The sequence below is a fragment of the Engystomops pustulosus genome, chromosome 3, assembly GCF_040894005.1.
Source record: "Engystomops pustulosus chromosome 3, aEngPut4.maternal, whole genome shotgun sequence".
Lineage (NCBI taxonomy): Eukaryota > Metazoa > Chordata > Amphibia > Anura > Leptodactylidae > Engystomops > Engystomops pustulosus.
In genome coordinates this window covers 153,489,777-153,512,094 of record NC_092413.1, presented here as the reverse complement: position 1 = coordinate 153,512,094, position 22,318 = coordinate 153,489,777, and the positions used below count along the sequence as shown (strand labels likewise).

Sequence of the window (22,318 nt, the reverse complement as noted above, 5' to 3'; positions counted from 1 at the left end):
CAGAGATCTAAAAAACTGTGAGGAATTGATAAAGAAAGTATATTGGAAAATTGTATAACTTTTCCTTACACAAACCATATCAATTATTTGCTGAAAGTGGACAACCCCTTTAAGTCTTGTTATTAAAGGTTAAAAATATTTGCTGATTTATTTTTATAGTTTTAAAGGAAAGAAACAATATGTTACTGATATAGCAAAATATAGTTGTACACCACCTTTAGAGGGTACATAGAATCTGACATAAGTTATTGAGAACAATTGGAATAAGAAACCTCTTTGTTCAAAAAAGGAAGCTATTGGCCATCAGGTTTTTACTACTATTGCCATGTTAATGGGGTCAGCTGATGCTACAATATTGATGCCCCAGCCTTAGGATTGCTGTTTGATGGAGCGCTTGGGTGAAAAGGTTTTGTCTCTTCATTGTCTACAAAGCTAGGTCAGCACTCCATTCAGCATCTACTTTTGTGTACATTGCAGGATTGTTCCATTTGGAATCTAAAACTTTACTTATTTTCAGTAAGGCAGGTTGTGTCATTAGGCATCTTAGTGAAGTTTGTACTGTTACAAAAAGGGATTATCTATGATTCCCGAGGACCCGAGTGCTAAGATCCAAAGAGAACAGGAGAAAAATAATTCTTCAAGGCATTTTGTGAATGGAATAGTACTGAGCATTCAGGATCACTTGATTTTTTTGCCTTTATAGGATTGATGGAGATAGAACTGAGGATAGGTTATTCATGCTTATTAGGGATTTGGTCTAACTAACTTGCATAAAAAGTTAATAAGTGCATATTTGTATATGAATTTACTTTTTAATGTCCTAAGACTATATCTTTTTTTCCAGGGGACAACATACAGACAGCGACCACTGTTGCAAAGAACTGTGGAATAATTCCAAAGGGAAAGAAAGTGGTTCTCGTTGAAGCCGTTGAACCTGAAGGCTCTTCTCCAGCTTTTCTGACCTGGAAGCTTTTGGAGTATCCAGAGGATGGAAAACAAATCAAAGTAGATACAATATTTGGGCTTTAAAATTTTCAAAATATAAACTACTTGGGGGACATTTATCAGGGCTTGTACTGGCTAACTAACCCTGAAATAATTGCAATTCTTCAAGAACCAGCATGCAAGTGGGCGTGGAAGGGTTTGAAGGGGGTGTTCCCAGCAGCGAAGTGGGCTGGCTCAGGGCGTTCCTACCTTGTGCCTGTGCACTCACTATACCTTGTTCCCAATCAGTCCGTAAGCAAAAGGTCAAAATCGCAATTCTACCCTTGTGCAAGCAGCCAGTCCGATATATCTGGTGCAGCTGAGGGGGTGGGACTTTTATCATATGACACCACACAATAGCCCACATTTATTAAAGCCCCTGCACCAGTTTTTTGTCTGACTTTGCACAATCTTTTCTGTGCAAACTCCTTGCATGTGTATTTATAAAGTGTCTGCAACACATTTGTGTCGAGGATGCACTTCACCAAATGCAAGCCAAAATTCTGCACTGAAAGGGATGTTCTGGATCACTATTATAATGCAGTGTCCGTATGCTCTATGTTAAAGTTGAATGATTTGTACATCTTCACTCCGTTTAAAAAAAAATACTGAAATATTACTGTGAGAAGCTGTCCTAAGTGGGAGATTCTACAATGTTTCTGTAGAATATGTCCAATACAATTTTCTGAAAAAAAATAAACTAGTTCTTGATTATTGACAGGATCTCTCTATCAATGATGAAGTTACATTGGATACTAAAAGTTATAGCCCTGATTATGTTTTCTCAATGAGTGGAAAAACCTATGAAGTCCTAGAAAAATATTTCTATGATCTATTGCCAAAAGTAAGTGATAATTTTAAATTGGTGAAATGCATAAAATACTGTGTGAATTCAGCATAAATTAAGTCCAGACAGAATATTATAGAATATAGTAGAATAGAATATATTGAATATTATAATGCACGGTGTATTTAATAACATTAACACCTTTGTATTGCTATACAGATATTAATGAATGGCACAGTGTTTGCACGAATGTCACCGGGACAGAAATCAACAATCATTGATGAATTTCGAAAGCTTGAGTAAGTACGCAAGTATGCAAATGGAATTGTATATGGAACTAATACAATTCCTTGGTTATATCTGGATCTTTGCCTATAGCATCTCTATATGTATGTCTAAGCATATGATTGCAAGAGGATTGCTAGAGATGACACCGAACGCCAATAAGACACCAAGTAAATCACATCCTTAAAAATACTTTGAATAGGCAATAAACTATATCCAACAAAAAAAAGAATTTATTTTATAGTCAATATCACTTTGTTATTTTAAGTGTTGTTAATAGATGAATGTAGCCCAACAGTGATTGTGTGCTGTGTAATTTATGTTCTGGTGCAATGGGAATATGATTTCTATTTTTTTGTTTCAGTTACTATGTGGGAATGTGTGGAGATGGAGCAAATGACTGTGCAGTAAGACACAATTTTGAAATTTCTTTCCCGAGAAAATTATTGAAATAATACAACATTTACTGGCCGCAGTATCCCAATAATAGTGCTAAAAGCAGTGATTTTTTGAAAACACGGACTTAAAGGGATGAGTGCACATAGAGTGGTACCCTGATTTAATAGTGAAGTTAGGGATCAATAATGTGGGACACTCACAGCTGTCCAGACCTTTCAAGCCACATACCCTACACCTCTAGGTTTTCCTTGTTAAGAATAAGGGTGTCATTTCTAGGAAAGCGTATGTTTTAGGTTCTCATTTCAGTGGTAACAGGTCTAAATACTAAGGCATAATGGTTCTAGATTAATTCTACTGTAGTTTTCCCTTATTAGTGATTTTTTCACCATACCCCATTACATACACATACAGTTACACACTGTCACATACAGCCGAAAATGAAGGAACAAGCCAGTGTGTATAGGCTAAATAGTGAAAAATATTTTATCGTTGAAAAAAATGTGAACACACACCAAAGATGCCATGCATCAGAAATCATAAAAACATTTAAAAAGTGTAAACATAAACATATAAGCTAACCATGTGGATCAAAGCCTATCCCAGAGATCCACAAACGGCCACAAGTCAAAAAAGCAGTAAAAGACAACCCCCTACACTATATAGGCATCAACCGATAGCATTGATGGAAACCATAAACACAGTAGATGACAAATACTGTTATAGGTCTATAAGATCCTACATTATAGTGCAAATAAGCAAAAATAAAGGATGGATCAATACGGGTTGTGGAGCCCCTCTAAATAAAAAAGCAGGACCAAATCAATGCAACAAAGCTGTTCAGTGCAAAAATACTAATTAGGGGGGAAAAGGTTAGGTCTATGACTTGCGGCCGGAGGCATCCCACGCTTTACGTCGCAGTCATGCGACTTCCTCAGGGGTCAGTGCCTCCAGTCAAGTGAAGCCTACCTTTAAGGTCCCAGTGTGTTGGCTCCATATATATTTTTTTTATGACATTTAGGACAAATTTCCACTAATTCTTTGTATACACTGTCACATACAGTCACATCTAATGTTAATAGCTGAAAATGATCAGGAGACCCTCTGTTTGTTCTCAGGAAAATAGTGAGGTGGTTTCACACCCTTCAAGATATGGAGTGGCAAGAGGATAGAGGGACCATAGGACAGGTGTATTACTGAGTCAGCTAAGTGCGGGCGATGCCCAAACATACAAAGTGCTCACCAACACACAGATTGGGATGATTAAAACAGTAATACTTTATTATTGCAAATCACATAAAACCATATAATTACATCCTTATCATTTAGTTCTTATAAGCATGAGAAGCAAACATCAATATATTTACCGAATATTGCACTTCCCTATAGGGGGACCTCGACAAGGGAACGCAGTTTCCTTGCTTGCATCACAGACAGAAGTGCGTCCACTTGTCACATCTGGAAAGTCCCCTTCCTTGCTTTTGTAACATGAAATAAACAAAGGCATTATCTGTACTAGATACTGCCACATGATCATTTTGCAACATGTATTAGATACTGTCACATCTTCATTTTGTAACATTTGTATCAATAATCAGGCACTGTTATGTGCATAAGACTTGTTATTGTCTTGTGTGGCGCGTGATACTTGCTTTAAACACTACGTGATCAGATCATGGATGAGACAAAGGACAAGGTTTTACTCCACTTTGCATATTCCTTATTATAAACTTAATAGGCCACATTTCACATTCCAAATGATGTAATTATCATTCACACTCCAAATGCTTCACATTTGTATCACAACAGGGCAGAACCTTTGTTATTTTTTTCTCTCTGTAGAGTCCTTCGTTCCTGCCATTTATGAGCAGTTTAAGGCCTTATTCTGCTTCTGTTAATAACCTATGGCACACACATTCATTGACTTTAACAATTTTATTCAAACATTTATGTTTTTCATGGACAGATATGTGGTCTATTTTGGTCATCTTTGTAGACCAATAATATATAGAAATGTGTCATCCATGTACTGTATGTGATTTTTATGTCCAAAGTATAGGGGGATTTCATTTAAAAAATGTTTAAAGTATATTTTACTGATTTGGAAAATCATCTACTGACAAACATGTCCTGTGAATTGGATGCTCTCAAAATCAAGGACAACACATATTCATTATATACCTAGAGGACTTCAACTCCACATTATAAAACCGATATTGAAGACTTAAAGAGGGGCTTCAATGGTGCTTCAACCAGATTACTTAAATAATAATAATTCTTTATTTATATAGCACACACAGATTACGTAGCGCTGCACACAGCATGTCAAATTGGTCTTAAAGTGGTTTTCTACCAAACAAGGATAGGGCTTGATGAGTGATGAGACCCTCACAGATCATAAGAGCTAGGGGAATGATTTTCTTCCAGATTTCCTACTTGCTACTAGTTCTATTCTGGAGAACGGAGCTAGCACATAACAGGCTATGTAAACAGGCTATATCACTCTTTACTTTTAACTTCCCCCAATAACTTGCTGCTTTAAAGGTCACCAGGAATGCCATTTTTAGCTGGTGACAGGTTCCAATAGCCTATGCTATGCTGATTTAAAAAATGCCTTTGTCAGCATTCTGCATCATGTCAGTACTTTATAAAATTATATTTCACATTACCTGGCTTCCTTGCAGCATGTGGAGAGTCCTGAATGAGGGAGGGGCAGTTGCAGCAGACTGTGTCTCAGTCTCCTCATGCATCCTTCTTCTCCTCCACACCATCCCTTTCCTTCCCCTGACTGCTCAAAGCACATGACAGAAAGTGGTGAGGGATCTGGATCAGTGTAGCAGAGAAGAGACTGATACACAGGCACACAGGCTGCAGCAGCAGCCCCCTCCCCTAGGAATCACTATATGCTGCTGGCAAAGATCCAGGTAATGTGAAATAAAGTTTTATAAACTACAAAAATGATTCAGAATGCAGGCAAAGGTAGTTTTAATCTGTTAATGTACTGTATTATAGCAATAAAAAATTGTAAAATTCTGAAAAGGTTTGCACTGAACTTTATAAACCCTGTTGGTTAAACATGTAATTTTCTATGAAAAAAAAAACTTTTTGCAGGCTTTAAAGATGGCCAATGCTGGAATTTCTTTATGTGAACAAGAAGCTTCTGTAGCTGCTACATTTAACTCAAAGATCACAAATATTTCCTGTGTCCCAGATTTAATAAAGTAAGAACTATTCATATTCATTCAGGCATTGTTACTTTTTGTCACTGTATATAACCTGCCTATTAAATTATCATTCTTATTTAAAGTATTTATTATTCCATGCTAGCTATTGGGAAGCTGGAAAAACTCCAAATGCGATGAAATTATATAAAAATGCATTTTTGACATTTTTTTGTGGACATAGTTTTTACAGCTTTTACTCTTTGTTACAAATGACTCATACCTCCTAACTTTTGGGCTAGAGAAAGAGACAACAAGTCACTCCCTTTTTCCTAAACCACGCCCATTGTGCTACCCCTTGTCCCACCCCCACACATAGCATAATATTGTCTTAATGGCCCCCACATAGTATAATGTCCCCTTCTTGTGGCCAACTCCCCTATGAACCCATATTATACCCCAAACAACTCAGCAACACATAATGCCTCCTCTTTACTTCACTTTTGGTCCCACACTTTTAATTTTCTCCCCATACCTATAATCCCCTAGCTTTCTGTATTCCTACCCCCTTCCCCTCTCCTCCTCATAATGTGGCCCAATGTGGCCCCTGTCCTCCATGCCTTTCATATTGTGGCCTCCTGTCCTCCATTCCCTTCATAATGTTGCCCTTATCCTCCATTACACTCATAGTGTGGCCCTTATCCTCCATCACCTTCATTTTGTGGCCTTTCTGCTGTACCATATTCATATTGTGGCCCTTGTCCTACATCCCCCTCATATTGTGGCCCCCTGTCCTCCTTCCCCCTCATTTTGTGTCCCCCTATCCTCCATCCCCCCTCATAACCCCCTGTCCTCCACCCTTCCATATTGTGGCCCCCTGTCCTCCATTCTCCCTTTACATGTGGCTTCCTGTCCTCCATCTCCCTCATATTCTGTCCTCCATCCTCCCTCATATTGTGACCCCCTGACCTCCTCCTGGTGCTGGGTACTAAAAAAAAACTTTGTTGTTAACCCTTCCCCCGAAGCAGTCCTGCTTCTCTCATATGGGGGCTCTGAGATGGAGCAGGAGGCAGGGCCAGACCGTAGGAGCTACCTTCACAAATCTCTGCTGAAGAGCAGAGTGAGATGTGTGGAGGCAGCATGAGCTTCTCTAGGGTATGGAGGCTGGGACCAGGAGGTGGGAAAAAACAGGAAATGCCAGAACATTCTCTCAACTGCTAGGGGTGGCAGGACAGTGCCCGAAGAACTGGGACTATTCCGCTGAATCAGGGACATTTGGGAGCTATGGCTAAGTTCAGTGAGGTGAGGATCTTTCATTTCAGTTTCATTACTTGATGGGGAATTGAGTGCAAATTTTGAGGTTTATCCTGTTGGCTAAATGATCTGCCATCTCTAATTTAGTGTAGATGACAGCACGGAGCTGGCCGGGTCAATTCTCCAGTTTGTCGGCTTTATTGCTGAATAAAGTGATTGAGAAATATAATTATAGTGACAGTTCTTTTATTACTGAATGTATGTTTAATAATAGGTTCCCAAGTTGTTATAACTTTATTTATTATATTATACTTTTTCATCCGTTCCGGCGTAGTTTCATCACACCTCTATCATTATTTAGAAATTATAGTCAAGCAAAACTCTCAAGAACAGACATGTCATTATTCTCACCTTTAATCTACTGTAGTTGTAAATTAGCAAAATGCTGTTTTCCAGATATTGTTACAATTTATTGTTATGATAAAGTTCATAAACATTATCAGTAATAATAATAAAAACTCACAGACTTCCCTTTAATGAACCCCCTCTATGTTATAGGCATTAGCTCTTGTAAATATTCAATGGAATTCATGCAAGGCTTCAGACCGTGAAAGGTAGAAGTCTGGAGATAATCATACCATGGCTTGTTTTTATCCACGTTTGAAGCTCAAGGCCGTTCTCTCTGCATATAACTGCTCACATCCTTTATGTCTTTGCCTCAGAATTACTGCTGTATTATCCAACCAGAATCGTGCAACAGCTCTTACTCATAGTAGAGGGGAGGGGCTGTGGAGCTTCTCTATGAGAAGAGTTATCATCTTTATAGGTCAAAAGATCCACCCAGAGAATTTTCAGGGGTTGTAAACCTGGATTATACCTTCTACTAATAACACAAATATATGATCACACAGATCTCCAGGGATGCTACCTAACACTACCCGCAGCTTTATAATACTGTATACAAAACTGCTGGTAGACTCCCTTTAATACAAATTTGTCTTTCCAACAGGGAAGGTCGAGCTGTCATTGTCACATCTTTCTGCATGTTTAAATATATGGCTATGTTTGGACTTACCGAATATACTAACACATTGCTATTATATTGGGTAAGATGTAACTCATTAACTCAACTTCTTTAAAAGTTTAATAGACTTATACCAGGCTTCGGCCTCTTTATGTATCTGGCATCTGGATGCACAGTGTTTTCGTTCCTGGCATGAAAATAAGCACAGCCAAGACCCAAGTGTTGGCCCACTTCACCCCCCTTCACGCCCCACTCCTGGCATAGAGGTGAAGTAAAGGGGGAAATAATTGCAAGTGTTAGTGAATATTTCACAGCATCTATGCCAATTTTATGGAATATAAGTCCTGATAATTAACACTCTAAATCTATAGTCACACATAGGCACTATGGGGGTGATGTATCACTATGTTGTCTATGTTTGGCGGTGTTTTGGGACAATTGTGATGCAAATGCAGTTTTTTGACTTTCCATTGTGCCAAATGAACATGCAATGGACAATGCAAAGTCCCATTGACATAGACAATGCCTGCACCAAATTGCATTACCAAGTTTTTTACAATAGGACTGAATTTATATGTTGCAATTTTCTGTTTAATTCCCCCTCCTCTTCCATATGCCGCCACTTTATGGCTTTTTGTGACTTTTATACAACCCATGCAGCATAAGAACACAGCAAACCTCCAATTTTCCAATATTCTTTCTGTATCAATTGATCACAGTGTTTTGGATCTCTGCTTGCTGTCATTCTATAGAAAGCTTCTATGTTTACTTCCAGTGGATAGAAATTTGACCATGGTCACACAGGTGCACCGATCGTTATATCACAGAGAGTAATCAGAGCAGTGTGTTATTACGAGCCGTGCACCTGTGTGACCATGGATTTTTGTCCACTGGAGATAAACAATGAAGTTTTCTATAGAAGAACATCACGCAGAGATCTAGAAAACAGTGAGGAATGATACATAAAATACATTGGAAATTTGTATAACTTTTCATTATTCAAACGATATCAATACTTGCTTAAATGGGAATATTGTTTTAAAAACATCATCACAGGCTATACAGCCCACTATAATCTGGCATCCACCCAGGGAGATTGTTCAGACTTTTAAAAAGTTGTTGTTTTTTAAAAAAGTTTACTTTTTTTTAAAAAGTGTTTAGACACAATGGGAGTCATTTACTAAGGGCCCGAATCGCGTTTTCCTGACGTGTTACCCGAATATTTCCGATTTGCGCCGATTGTACCTGAATTGCCCCGGGATTGTGGCGCATCGGCGCCGGCTTGCGCGCGACGGAAATCGGGGGGCGTGGCCGAACGAAAACCCGACGTATTCGGAAAAACCGCCGCATTTAAAAACCGAAAAAGTGTCGCTTGGGAAGCGCTTACCTTCACCTGGTCCGAGGTGGTGCATTCCGGCGCGTTGAGATGATTTTCACCTGGTGGACGGCGGAGGAACTACCTTCATAGATCCCGGCCGGACCCGAATCCTGTGCAAAGAACGCGCCGCTGGATCGCGAATGGGCCGGGTAAGTAAATCTGCCCCAATGAAAACTACTGCACAGTCAAAAGCATAAAAAAGCATTAAAAATGTTTTCCCTCGTTTCAAAATGTCTGTAGATATCCCGAGTACATTGACTGATTATTAGATGGTGTATTAACAATTTGTATGTCAAAAAGTGAGCCTTCCATGAGTCCAAGAATATAACATTTTTGCAGGAAGTAAAAAAAAAGGGGAACAGAAATGGAAAAGGGGTTTGCAGAATTTAGGTGTTTTGCCTGCTAAAATTAATTCTTTATATTTCAGCAAAGAAACATTTTTGGAAACAATCAATGGCTCATACACGACTTTACGATTGTGTTTGTCATTTTTTTCACAAGTGAGTATTTTAACGTTTCTTAGGTGACGAGTATACTGTATATTTCATGCATTACTAATATAAAACTAAATAAGTGATGGATTTTGTTGCTTTTTTCAGTGAGCTCTACACCTGCCTATCCAAAACTGGCCCCATACAGACCACCAGGACAGATGATTTCTCCCCCTATGTTGTTTTCATTGATCTTTAATGTTCTGTTCACTATTGCCACACACACGTATGCATTTCTCATGGTTCAGCATCAGTCCTGGTACAGTCCAAAAGACATTTACAGGTAAACATGTGAATCTACATAATATTTGGTAAATTATGCTATAGTTATGGTTAAATGTTGTTCACATTATGTAACAGTGGCAATTTTGGATTTATTTTTTTTGGATTGATCATCTTTATGGATTTTTTTGCATTTTTAAAGGGATAATCCAGTCTTATGTACATAAAGTCTTATGTGGATAGTCAACACATGCAGTGAATTGACAACTTTTCGTTATACGGTACTTTATATCGTAATCTAAAATGTCAGTGTTGCCTAAGGCTGACAATCCATTTTTAGTTTTTCTGATAAAAAACAGAAGTGATCTGATTGTTACATAGCAACATAATGAAAGTAAAACTAAAGGACCACATTTAATTTCTTTCAACAGTAAGCTTGCAGCTTTTAGGTTTTAATATAGACAAATTGGGGACATTTATCATTTTGCTGGGTCATTGGGACAGTTCTAATATGGTCTTTGAAGCTCTGTGACTTTGGCCCTTTAATAAATCGGTTTGCAGTGTCCTTATGGTCTGCTTGCTATCTGAGACTTTTTGTGCAACTAGTGTAAAAAAAAAAAAACTGTGTAAATTCCTAAATCAGACGTTACATGTGTGGCAGTAACTATGGTTCTGTGCTTAAGCCAATATATTTGAATGGTGTGAAAAGCCCAGCGGCAAAAAACACAAGTCCACATTTTTGTGACTTTTTGGCAGCATAAAGTAAAGAAAGCCCTGTAATAAATGTTTTTCACTCACTCTTTTTGCCACTTTGTGGCATAGTGAAAATCTGACCCTTGGTCACACATGTTTTTGCAAAAGGTTTGCTAATTAATCAGTATACAGGCAGTCCTTGGGTTACATACAAAATAGGTTCCATAGGTTTGTCTTTAAGGTGAATTTGTATGAAAGTCGAAACTGTATATTTTATCATTGTAGATCCAGACAAAAAAATTTTTTGCCCCAGTGACAATTGGAGTTTCAAAATTTTTTGCTGTAATGGGACCAAGAATTATCAATAAATCTTCATTACAGACACCTTGCATCTGATCATTGCAGTCTGGGACTATAGTAAAGCATCACCAGAGGTCACAGTGGGCAGAGGGGTTCGTCTTTAACTAGTGGTCTTCTGTAAGTCAGGTGGCCTTAAGTAGGGGACCGTCTGTATTGTTTTGGAAACAGAACATGGTCAGAATAGATCAACTGATTCTACTGTTACTTTCTTCAGCACAGAGGCAATGGGCCAGTATTATTTGTCTCCCACATTTTTCACCCTCCCCCCATTGCAGAATACATTTTGGCATGTTGGGGAGCAGGAAACATGAATGTAAGGGCCACCTTATGGTATTATAGTCTTCACCAGAAAACGGGTGTAGAGACTACAGCTACAATCTCCCCTAAGTCAAATCTGTTCTACGTGGAAAAGTGTTTTGGGTCTACTAAGGGGTCAGTGGATCATTGACTGCCTGCCGACACAGGGGGTATCATGACTAGTGGAAATAGCCAGTCATATTACATTCCCTCATGGACAGGGGAAACAGGGAACATGATTGCCCCTTCAATTGGTAGGAGTAAGAAACCCACCAGAATTCTATAACAGTTACACATGGAACAGCCCTTTTCATATTGCCATTTGTTGGACTTCTTTTTCTCTTATTGTATGTTTACAATAGAAAATGTAGTAGCTAAAAAAGAGAAAACATATCTGCAAACTTTTCAGTATTTAACTAAACTGATTCATTTCTGTTTCTCCTAGCGCTTGCTATCCAGGAAATGAAAGCTTGAACATAAACCTTACCCATGCGTTAATTTATGAAAGGACTGAAAGAAACTATGAAAGCTTTGAAAGTACCACATTATGGCTGATAACCTGTGTGCACATGGTGATCTTCTCTTTTATCTTCTCCAAAGGAAAACCATTCCGCAAACCTTTGTATACTAACTGTGAGTTACTTACACATCCCATGCTTTTATTAGAGTACTATGAGTTTCTAGCTTTATCAATTTTAGCAAAGATTTGTTTTACTGTGCTAGCCAGTTAAAGGGGTATTTCCACGAAGACAAGTTTCTTAAATGTACTCAGTGTCACAAAATAACACATTCTCTAATTCACTGTTATTAACAAAAATACAGCATTTCACAGATATAATTCCAACCTGTCTCTATCAGTCCTAGTGTACACAATTTGGTTGCTCCTGGACCCGGCCCTAAATCTTCTGATTTTAGGGTCAGGGAGATATATTAGGGCACATCTAATTAGGGCCATGCGCCAGTTTTCTGTTGGACTATGCTCATCCGGTGCTCATTCGAACCGTGCACCAGATTTATCATAAAAAGTCTGACAAAAATGTGTTGCGTGTCCTTTGTTAAAGGTGCACCAAAAAAAAGTGGTGCATTTTGTTGGGACAGTGAAGGGAGCGGTGGATTCATACAGAATGTGTGTCAGAAATCCTGAATCTGGCACTTTGCACTACATATAGGCAAACTGCACATTGTTTTAAGTTAATGGGGGTCATTTACTAAGGGCCCGATTCGCGTTTTCCCGACGTGTTACCCGAATATTTCCGATTTGCGCCGCTTGTACATGAATTGCCCCGGGTTTTTGGCGCACGCGATCGGATTGTGGCGCATCGGGGCCGGCATGCGCGCGACAGAAATCGGGGGGCGTGGCCGAACGAAAACCCGACGTATTCGGAAAAACCGCCGCATTTAAAAACCGAAATGTGTCGCTTGGGAAGCGCTCACCTTCACCTGCTATGGGATGGTGCATTCCGGGGCGTTAAGATTATTTTCGGCGCAGCAGCGCCACCTGGTGGACGGCGGAGGAACTACCTTCTTAAATCCCAGCCGGACCCGAATCCTGTGCAGAGAACGCGCCGCTGGATCGCGAATGGGCCGGGTAAGTAAATCTGCCCCATTGTGCCCATTGTTCTCCTGTCTGACACTGCACTGAGCTGAGCTCCTCTGCCTCTAGCCCCCACCTTTGTATTCCAGGACGAGCTCACACAGAGACTTCCTGCAGGCAAACAGCACACTGTGAGGAGAGTAAAACTGCAAGCTACAAGCTAGAGACAGATAAGATCTTTATTCAGGGGAGGGGAATGAAGATATATAGCAGATCTGGGTATGTTATGGCTGTGATAGCAGAGCTGAGAATGTCATGTGTAATATGCATCTCATGGATCTCATCATCTCTTATCTCTTATCTGTTTTATCTCTCTTTCTATGTACAATGTTCACTAAAAAATTTAGACGATGCACCATGTTTGTCAGACAAACTAAAAGAAGTTACCAAGTAGGAAGCACCAGAATTATTATCACAATGATAAATCTGGCACATCAAAAACTCATCTGCACTGGCATACCATGTGGATAAATTCCACCACTGTGTCATCTCTATTCACTGTGTTCATAGGCTACTGGAACAAGCTTATTGGTGGCAAACTTGAGTGTCAGCCTCCAATAATTGATGATAAAAGATATCTTACACCAATTAATATATGGGTGACATGTATCTTTATTTCTGCTAGTTTTTTTTGGCTCATTTTTGCGACTTCTTTAAAGAGATAATCCAGTCTTATGTAAATAAAGTCTTATCTGCATAGCCAACACATGCAGTGAATTGACAACTTTTCGTTATATGGTACTTATCTAATCTAAAATTGTTTTTTTTTATAAAAAAACAGCAGTGATCTGTTTGTTACATAGCAACATAATGAAAGTAAAATTAAAGGGCCACATTTAATTTCTTTCAACAGTAAGCTTGCAGCTTTAAGGTTTTAATATAGACACATTGGGGACATTTATCATTTTGCTGGGTCATTGGGACAGTTCTAATATGGTCTTTGAAGCTTATTGGTGGCAAACTTGAATGTCAGCCTCCAATAATTGATGATTAAAGATATCTTACACCAATTAATATATGGGTGACATGTATCTTTATTTCTGCTAGTTTTTTTGGCTCATTTTTGCGACTTTTTTAGTTTTTAAGACTTTTCACTGCGACTTTTGCTGTTCTTTTCCAAGTACACCTTTCACTTATGTATGACTTTTTTTATTACTTTTCCAGGGCAGGTGCATACAAGGGATTTTTTTAAAATGGACCCTGTTTTAATATTTTAATTGAAATTATTTCACATGCTTAAAATGTTTAAAATTTTGCACGTAAACCTGTTGGGCATTGAAAGTTTTGGGTGTTTTTTTAAGTGTGAGGTCACATGTGACGTTAACACAAGTATTTTCAAATGCATAACAACAGTTGAGAAAAGCAGATTTTCCTGATTTCATTGCTGTCAATATCGAGTTTATAAAATGCATGCGCTAACGCAATGTTTACATATACACTAACATCATGTTAACATACATGGTTGTTAACGCTGTGTTAACATTGGTGCAATTTTGTAAATGCCATATCGACAGCAATGAAATATGGCAAATCGCCTCTTCTCAGCTGTTATGATGCATTTAAAAATGCATGTGTTAACACCGTGTGGGACCGCAGCCTCAAATGTCGTCATCTCCCTGCGGTATGACTAAAGTACTTGAAATACAGGGCATGCCCTCAAATCCAAATCCAATGTCCACTCCTGTATATAACCATCTCATATGGTTTGCATCTTCTCCTGTATACAAACCCCTCACATGGCTTGTGTCCTCTCCTGTATATAACCCCCTCACATGGTTTGTATCCTCTCCTGCACATAACCCCCTCACATGGCTTGTATCCTCTCCTGTATATAACCCCTCACATGCCTTGTATCCTCTCCTGTATACAAACCCCTCACATGGCTTGTATCATCTCCTGTATATAACCCCCTCACATGGCTTGTGTACACTACTGTATATAACCCCTCGCATGGCTTGTCCACACTCCTGTATATAACCCCTCACATGGCTTGTGTACACTCCTGTATATAACCCTCTCACATGGCTTGTGTACACTCCTGTATATAACCCCACACATGGCTTGTGTCCTCTCCTGTATATAACCCCTCACATGGCTTGTGTCTACTCTTGTATATAACCCTCTCACATGGCTTGTGTACACTCCTGTATATAACCCCCTCACATGGTTTCTGTCCTCTCCTGTATATAACCCCCCACATGGCTTGTGTCTACTCTTGTATATAACCCTCTCACATGGCTTGTGTACACTCCTGTATATAACCCCCTCACATGGCTTCTGTCCTCTCCTGTATATAACCCCCTCACATGGCTTGTGTCCTCTCCGGTTTATAACCCCCTCACATGGCTTGTATCCTCTCCTGTATATAACCCCCTCACATGGTTTGTGTCCTTTCCTCTACATAACCTCCTCACATGACTTGTATCCTCTCCTGTGTATAAACCCACACATGGTTTGTGTGCACTTCTGCTTATAACCCTCTCACATGGCTTGTGTCCTCACCTGCATATAACCCCCCTCACATGGCTTGTGTCCACTCCTGTATATAACTCCCTCACATGGCTTATATCCTCTCCTGTATATAATCCCCTCACATGGCTTGTATCCTCACGTGTATATAACCCTCTCACATGGCTTGTATCCACTCCTGTATATAACCCCCTCACATGGCTTGTGTACACTCCTGTATATAACCCCTCACATGGCTTGTGTACACTCCTGTATATAACCCCTCACATGGCTTGTGTAGACTCCTGTATATAACCAACTCTCATGGCTTGTGTCCACTCCTGTATTTAACCCCCTCACATGTCTTGTGTCCACTCCTGTATATATCCCACTCACATGGTGTGTATCCTCTCCTATATATAACCACTCACATGGCTTGTATCCTCTCCTGTATATAACCCCCTCACATGGCTTGTGTCCACTCCTGCATATAACCCCCTCACATGGCTTGTATCCTCTCCTGCATATAACCCCCTCACATGGTTTGTGTCCTCTCCTGTACATAATCCCCTCAAATGGCTTGTATCCTATCCTGTGTATAACCTCACACATGGCTTGTATCCTCTCCTGCATATAACCCCCTCACATGGTTTGTGTCCTCTCCTGTACATAATCCCCTCAAATGGCTTGTATCCTATCCTGTGTATAACCTCACACATGGCTTGTATCCTCTCCTGTATGTAACCCCATCACATGGCTTGTATCCTCACCTGTATATAACCCTCTCATATGGCTTGTATCCTCTCCTGTATATATTCTCCTCTCATGGCTTCTATCCTCTCCTGTATATAACCTCCTCACATGGCTTGTATCCTCCCATATGGCTTGTGTACTCTCCTGTATATAACCACCCCCCCTCACATGGCTTGTATCCTCTCCTGCATATAACCCCCTCACATGGTTTATGTCCTCTCCTGTACATAACCCCCTCAAATGGCTTGTATCCTATCCTGTGTATAACCTCTTACATGGCTTGTATCCTCTCCTGTATGTAACCCCATCACATGGCTTGTATCCTCACCTGTATATAACCCTCTCATATGGCTTGTATCATCTCCTATATATATTCTCCTATTATGGCTTGTATCCTCTCCTGTATATAACCCTCTCACATGGCTTGTATCCCCCCACATGGCTTGTGTCCTCTCCTGTATACAACCCCCTCATATGGCTTGTGTCCTCTCCTGTATATAACACCCTCACATGGCTTGTGTCCACTCCTGCATGTAACCCCCTCACATGGCTTGTATCCTCTCCTGCATATAACCCCCTCACATGGTTTGTGTCCTCTCCTGTACATAACTCCCTCAAATGGCTTGTATCCTATCCTGTGTATAACCTCTCACATGGCTTGTATCCTCTCCTGTATGTAACCCTCTCATATGGCTTGTATCATCTCCTGTATATATTCTCCTCTCATGGCTTGTATCCACTCCTGTATATAACCCCCTCACATGGCTTGTATCCTCCCACATGGCTTGTGTCCTCTCCTGTATATAACCCACCCCCCCTCACATGGCTTGTGTCCTCTCCTGTATATAACCCCCTCACATGGCTTGTATCCTCTCCTGTATATAACCTCCTCACATGGCTTGTGTCCACTCCTGTATATAACTCCCTCACGTGACTTGTGTTCACTCCTGTATATAACCCCTCACATGGCTTGTATCCACTCCTGTATACAACCCCCTCACATGGCTTGTATCCTCTCCTGTATATAACCTCCTCACATGGCTTCTGTCCACTCCTGTATATAACCCCTTCACATGGCTTGTTTACACTCCTGTATATAACCCCTCACATGGCTTGTGTACACTCCTGTATATAAAAACCCTCACATGGCTTGTGTACACTCCTGCATATAACCCCCTCACATGGCTTGTGTTCATTCCTGTATATAACCCCCCCCCCCTCACATGGCTTGTATCCTCCCCTGTATATAACCCCTCACATGCTTGTATCCTCTCCTTTATATAACCCCCTCACATGGCTTGTATCCTCTCCTATATATAACCTCCTCAGATGGCTTGTCTCCACTCCTGTATATGACCCCCTTATGTGACTTGTGTCCACTCCTGTATATAACCCCCTCACATGGCTTGTATCCTCTCCTGTATATAATCCCCTCACATGGCTTGCATCCTCTCCTGTATATAACCTCCTCACATGGCTTGTGCACACTCCTGTATATAACCACTCACATGGCTTGTATCCTCTCCTGTATATAACCCCTCACATGGCTTGTATCCACTCCTGTATACAACCCCCTCACATGGCTTGTATCCTCTCCCGTATATAACCCCTTCACATGGCTTGTTTACACTCCTGTATATAACCCCTCACATGGCTTGTGTACACTCCTGTATATAAAAACCCTCACATGGCTTGTGTACACTCCTGCATAAAACCCCCTCACATGGCTTGTGTTCATTCCTGTATATAACCCCCCCCACCTCACATGGCTTGTATCCTCTCCTGTATATAACCTCCTCACATGGCTTCTGTCCACTCCTGCATATAACCCCTTCACATGGCTTGTTTACACTCCTGTATATAACCCCTCACATGGCTTGTGTCCACTCCTGTATATAACCCCTCACATGGCTTGTCTCCACTCCTGTATATGACCCCCTTATGTGACTTGTGTCCACTCCTGTATATAACCCCCTCACATGGCTTGCATCCGCTCCTGTATATAACCTCCTCACATGGCTTGTGCACACTCCTGTATATAACCACTCACATGGCTTGTATCCTCTCCTGTATATAACCCCTCACATGGCTTGTATCCTCACCTGTATATAACCCCCTCACATGGCTTGTATCCTCCCCTGTATATAACCCCCTCACATGGCTTGTATCCTCCCCTGTATATAACCCCCTCACATGGCTTGTATCCTCTCCTGTATATAACCCCTCACATGGCTTGTGTACACTCCTGTATATACCCCCTCACATGGCTTGTATCCTCACCTGTATATAACCCCCTCACATGGCTTGTATCCTCACCTGTATATAACCCCCTCACATGGCTTGTGTCCTCTCCTGTATATAACCCCCTCACATGGCTTGTATCCTCTCCTGTATATAACATCCTCACATGGCTTGTGTCCACTCCTGTATATAACTCCCTCACGTGACTTGTGTTCACTCCTGTATATAACCCCTCACATGGCTTGTATCCACTCCTGTATACAACCCGCTCACATGGCTTGTGTACACTCCTGCATATAACCCCCTCTCATGGCTTGTATCCTCTCCTGTATATAACCCCCTCACACGGCTTATATCCTCTCACATGGCTTGTGTCCTCTCCTGTATATAACCCTCTCACATGGCTTGTGTGCATATGATTTTGAGACAGTTACACCAAAAAGTCTCAAAAAAAAGCCAAAATTTGCTCCTGCCAGGATAGGAAAAGCTGAACATGTATCACAAGAAAAAAGACAGGATCATACATAAGGCACAAAAAAGACCTGCCAGGTGTCTCAATTATACACCAAGGAAAAAAAAATAAGATACATGTTCCCCAATGTTATTAGCAGAACTTATGTTAAGCAGGAGAAACATATTTTATTTTTCAGATTTGTTTGTGGCTGTATTGATAATAGAAACAACCTTCACCATCTTCTTCATATTTGCTGACTTTCCAAGAGTTTATCTTGACTTGGAAGTAAGTTGATTTCCTTATGCAGTAGAGGTTTTTATACCCTTCTTATATACACAGTCTACATGAGTCTACTACTTTGAATTATTCTCTTCTTTATTTCTAGCTTGTCTGCACACCAACCAGCTGGAGAATACATATGATCGTTTTACTGGCTGTAATCCTGGTGGTGTCATTCCTTGTGGAGGTCAGTAGTGGCTTTGTTGTATTGCCATTATTTATATAAATTAATGCTTAGTATTATACTATATACATACATGATATGTGCCTCTTTATACTAGTTTAATAAAGCTGATTTGCACACATGAATTCAAAAATATTGAAACATCACATAAAACCATCACATAAAACTAAGTAAAGCCACTCCTGTGAACTTTAAATCACATGTACATACAGTAGGACAGGACTTTAATTTTGTTTTAAATTTAGCTATGCTATAAACAATAGTCTTAACAGTTAATTTGTCTGATTCATTTTTGCTGTCTAGCCCAACCTTGCACTATTTTGTAGTTGCCCTAATTAAACCAATAAATGCATCACGTGGTTGATGTGTAATGTTTTATACTTGGTCATATCCCTTTCCCAGCAGGCCACATCCCATTTCCATGTTTAATGGATTATATGCCAGTTGAACAATTGTTTGTTAAAGGTTTCAGTTATCCCCGAAAAGACCAAATCTTTGTCCCTCGGCGCCACTTTTGTTTGATTCAGTTAATGTGATGGGCTGGCTGACCTTTTGAACTTTACAATTTAGGTAATATATTTAAAACAAAAGTAGTACAAACAAAAATTTGAGCAGCACAAACATAGCAGAATTGATTGGCACCAGTATGGTTTGGGTACTGTGGGGGGGGGGGGGGGGCGGCTGGTGGACCACTGATGACCACTGGAAACTTTTATTAATATCTTAAAAATTATAGGGACACAAACAAAAATTTCTGCTGCACAAACCAGCACAAACATAGCACAATGTTTGACACCAATTTTGTTAGATTTGAACTCGTTGGGGCAGCAAACTTCACTCAGATGGAGATAGGGAGGTGTGATTATGTTAAGATGTGAGCCTGAGGGACGGCGCCTCCTTGACTGCTGTGTCCCCCCACACCACCCCCCTGACTGGAATTGGACGAAGAATATAAGTTAATTTTTCCAGCTGCAGGCAGCAATCTTAATTTATAAAGACATGTCCGGCACAACGGCAATCGGCCCTACAAGGTACTTATTGTGGTTTTATATAGATTCGCCGGTGAGAGGTTCCCATTAATTAACTCTTTTCTAAAAGAGACACTGCCTGTATGAACATTATAGCCATGCAGTGGTATATGTTTGTTCTGTAGCAATTGTACATTAGCAGGCAGTGTTAGAAAGCAGACATTTTTCATTTTCCCATGGTTAAGTTCTGATTAAATCCTTAATGTACAAGTCCACTCATGATCAATTATTGCTTTTTAGGAATTCATTCTGGATAATAGACCTCTCTGGTTGGCTTTGAAGAGATGCCTAAAGATAAAACCAGGTAGTAAATATAAAAAGCTTCAAACTATTTTAAATGAGGAACTGGATTGGCCACCTATTGGAACGACAATCTACAGGAATTGTATGACCTTCGAGGATTCAAAAATTTATATTAACCAAGGTTTTGAACACGACAGTGCTTTGAACAGTGGAAAAAGTTACGCCAATGGGCTGCAAACGTGAAAAAATAAATAAATCAAGTCTTAATGCTCTATTAACTTTACTAAGTAGTAAATGTTTTGTAAATTAATATCCAATACTGTAATTCAAACAAACTTTGTACAAATCAGTAGTATAAGCTAAAAAAGGGAAAAAAAGGAATATATTTGGAATTTGTGCAAAATTTTTCATTTTCTACTTGTGTCTTTTTTACTTTGTCTACAACCTTTCTAATCTTCTCAGTTAGAATGAATTTACTGTTTAATCTCTTTCAAAAAATAAAAGGGACTTTAATTGAGATTAATTAATATGCTGCCAAAACTCTTAGACTGTGTCCACACATTCAAGTTTTCAGATGCAGTTTTTGAAGCCAAAAGCGGATGATGGGTGAGAAAAAATTGAATGGTGCTACTCCTTCTCTTTTTTTCCCTCCACTCCTGGTTTGAACAACAAAAACTGAAAAATCTGAGCGTGTGGGTGTACCCTTGGGAAAGGGGAGGGGCAAAAGGAGGATGAGGCTACTGAGAAGAGATACATATAAGCATGGTGGGAGCTTCAATTAAAGTTTGACAACCCCTATTATGATTATGAGTTCTCAGCCATGCTCCTTGAATAGTTCTCTATATTGTCCTCTATGCTGCTAATGCTTATGTTTAAGTCAAGGAATCAGAATCTCCTCTTCTCTGAAAGGTCATATAGATGATTTTAGAAGTAAGTCTTCACTTACTATCTCAGGGAAAACTGGCATTTAGAAAAGAAATCTTTAATTGTAAAACTAAATGGCAAAGTAAAAGTAATCTACATTGCAAATAAAGTTAATATTTACTATTCACTATATTGTTCAAATGCAGGACATTAAAAAATGCAAAAATATTTTTGACACCAAAAAATAATTGCATGGTTGTCACACACCACCTCTGCAAGATACACAGCACTACAACAGACAAACACACAGGGCACTGCTACATGCACACAGGCAGCTCTGCTACATACATATGCATAACCACAACTCTGTTACATACACACAAAGCTCTGCTGCATACACACACACAACTCTGTTACAAGCAAACATACAGCTGTCCTAGATGCACATTCACAAACAGACAGCTCTGCTACATACACACACACACACACACACACACACCTATACAGCAATGCTGTGTAAGCACATGCTGCACAATTCTACATGTAAGTAACTTGCTTGTCATTCCTTTAGCCACAGCATTAAAGGGGTATTCTCGACTGGGCATTCACATTCAGTTTCATTAATCTGCCATATACAAACATTTCTTCAATTGGATGTTATTAAAAAAAATGTTCCTGTGTGAAGATAATTTCTCATAAATGTAGTCATATGGTCCCTTAGAAACAAGACTGTGTCCTTGGTTACGGCCACGTCTGATGCAGGGATTGCACAAAGAAACAAAAAGTTTTTGTGTATGAAATGTCCGGATGTTGCTACATGTCACACAGCCGTCCTGTGGTAATGATTGCTGAATCATGGTGGTCAGGCAGGACTCTATAGCGCAAGTCTGGCCACCGC

At 39.9% G+C, this 22,318-nt stretch overlaps 1 protein-coding gene across 2 annotated transcripts in view; it reads left to right on the top strand.

The window, feature by feature from the left end:
* The window catches only part of LOC140122125 (probable cation-transporting ATPase 13A4), a 56,809-nt gene extending 34,745 nt beyond the window's left edge, over positions 1–22,064 (top strand). For both annotated transcript variants that reach the window (XM_072142618.1, XM_072142617.1), the window contains 12 exons: positions 845–1,005; positions 1,706–1,828; positions 1,991–2,070; positions 2,421–2,463; positions 5,564–5,673; positions 7,877–7,973; positions 9,697–9,769; positions 9,869–10,043; positions 11,778–11,965; positions 19,019–19,107; positions 19,208–19,288; positions 20,554–22,064. In XM_072142618.1, coding sequence (XP_071998719.1) covers positions 845–1,005; positions 1,706–1,828; positions 1,991–2,070; positions 2,421–2,463; positions 5,564–5,673; positions 7,877–7,973; positions 9,697–9,769; positions 9,869–10,043; positions 11,778–11,965; positions 19,019–19,107; positions 19,208–19,288; positions 20,554–20,799 — 1,466 coding nt within the window. In that variant the 3' untranslated portion in view covers positions 20,800–22,064. The remainder of the gene's footprint in view (positions 1–844; positions 1,006–1,705; positions 1,829–1,990; positions 2,071–2,420; positions 2,464–5,563; positions 5,674–7,876; positions 7,974–9,696; positions 9,770–9,868; positions 10,044–11,777; positions 11,966–19,018; positions 19,108–19,207; positions 19,289–20,553) is intronic.
* Positions 22,065–22,318: the final 254 nt, after the last annotated feature.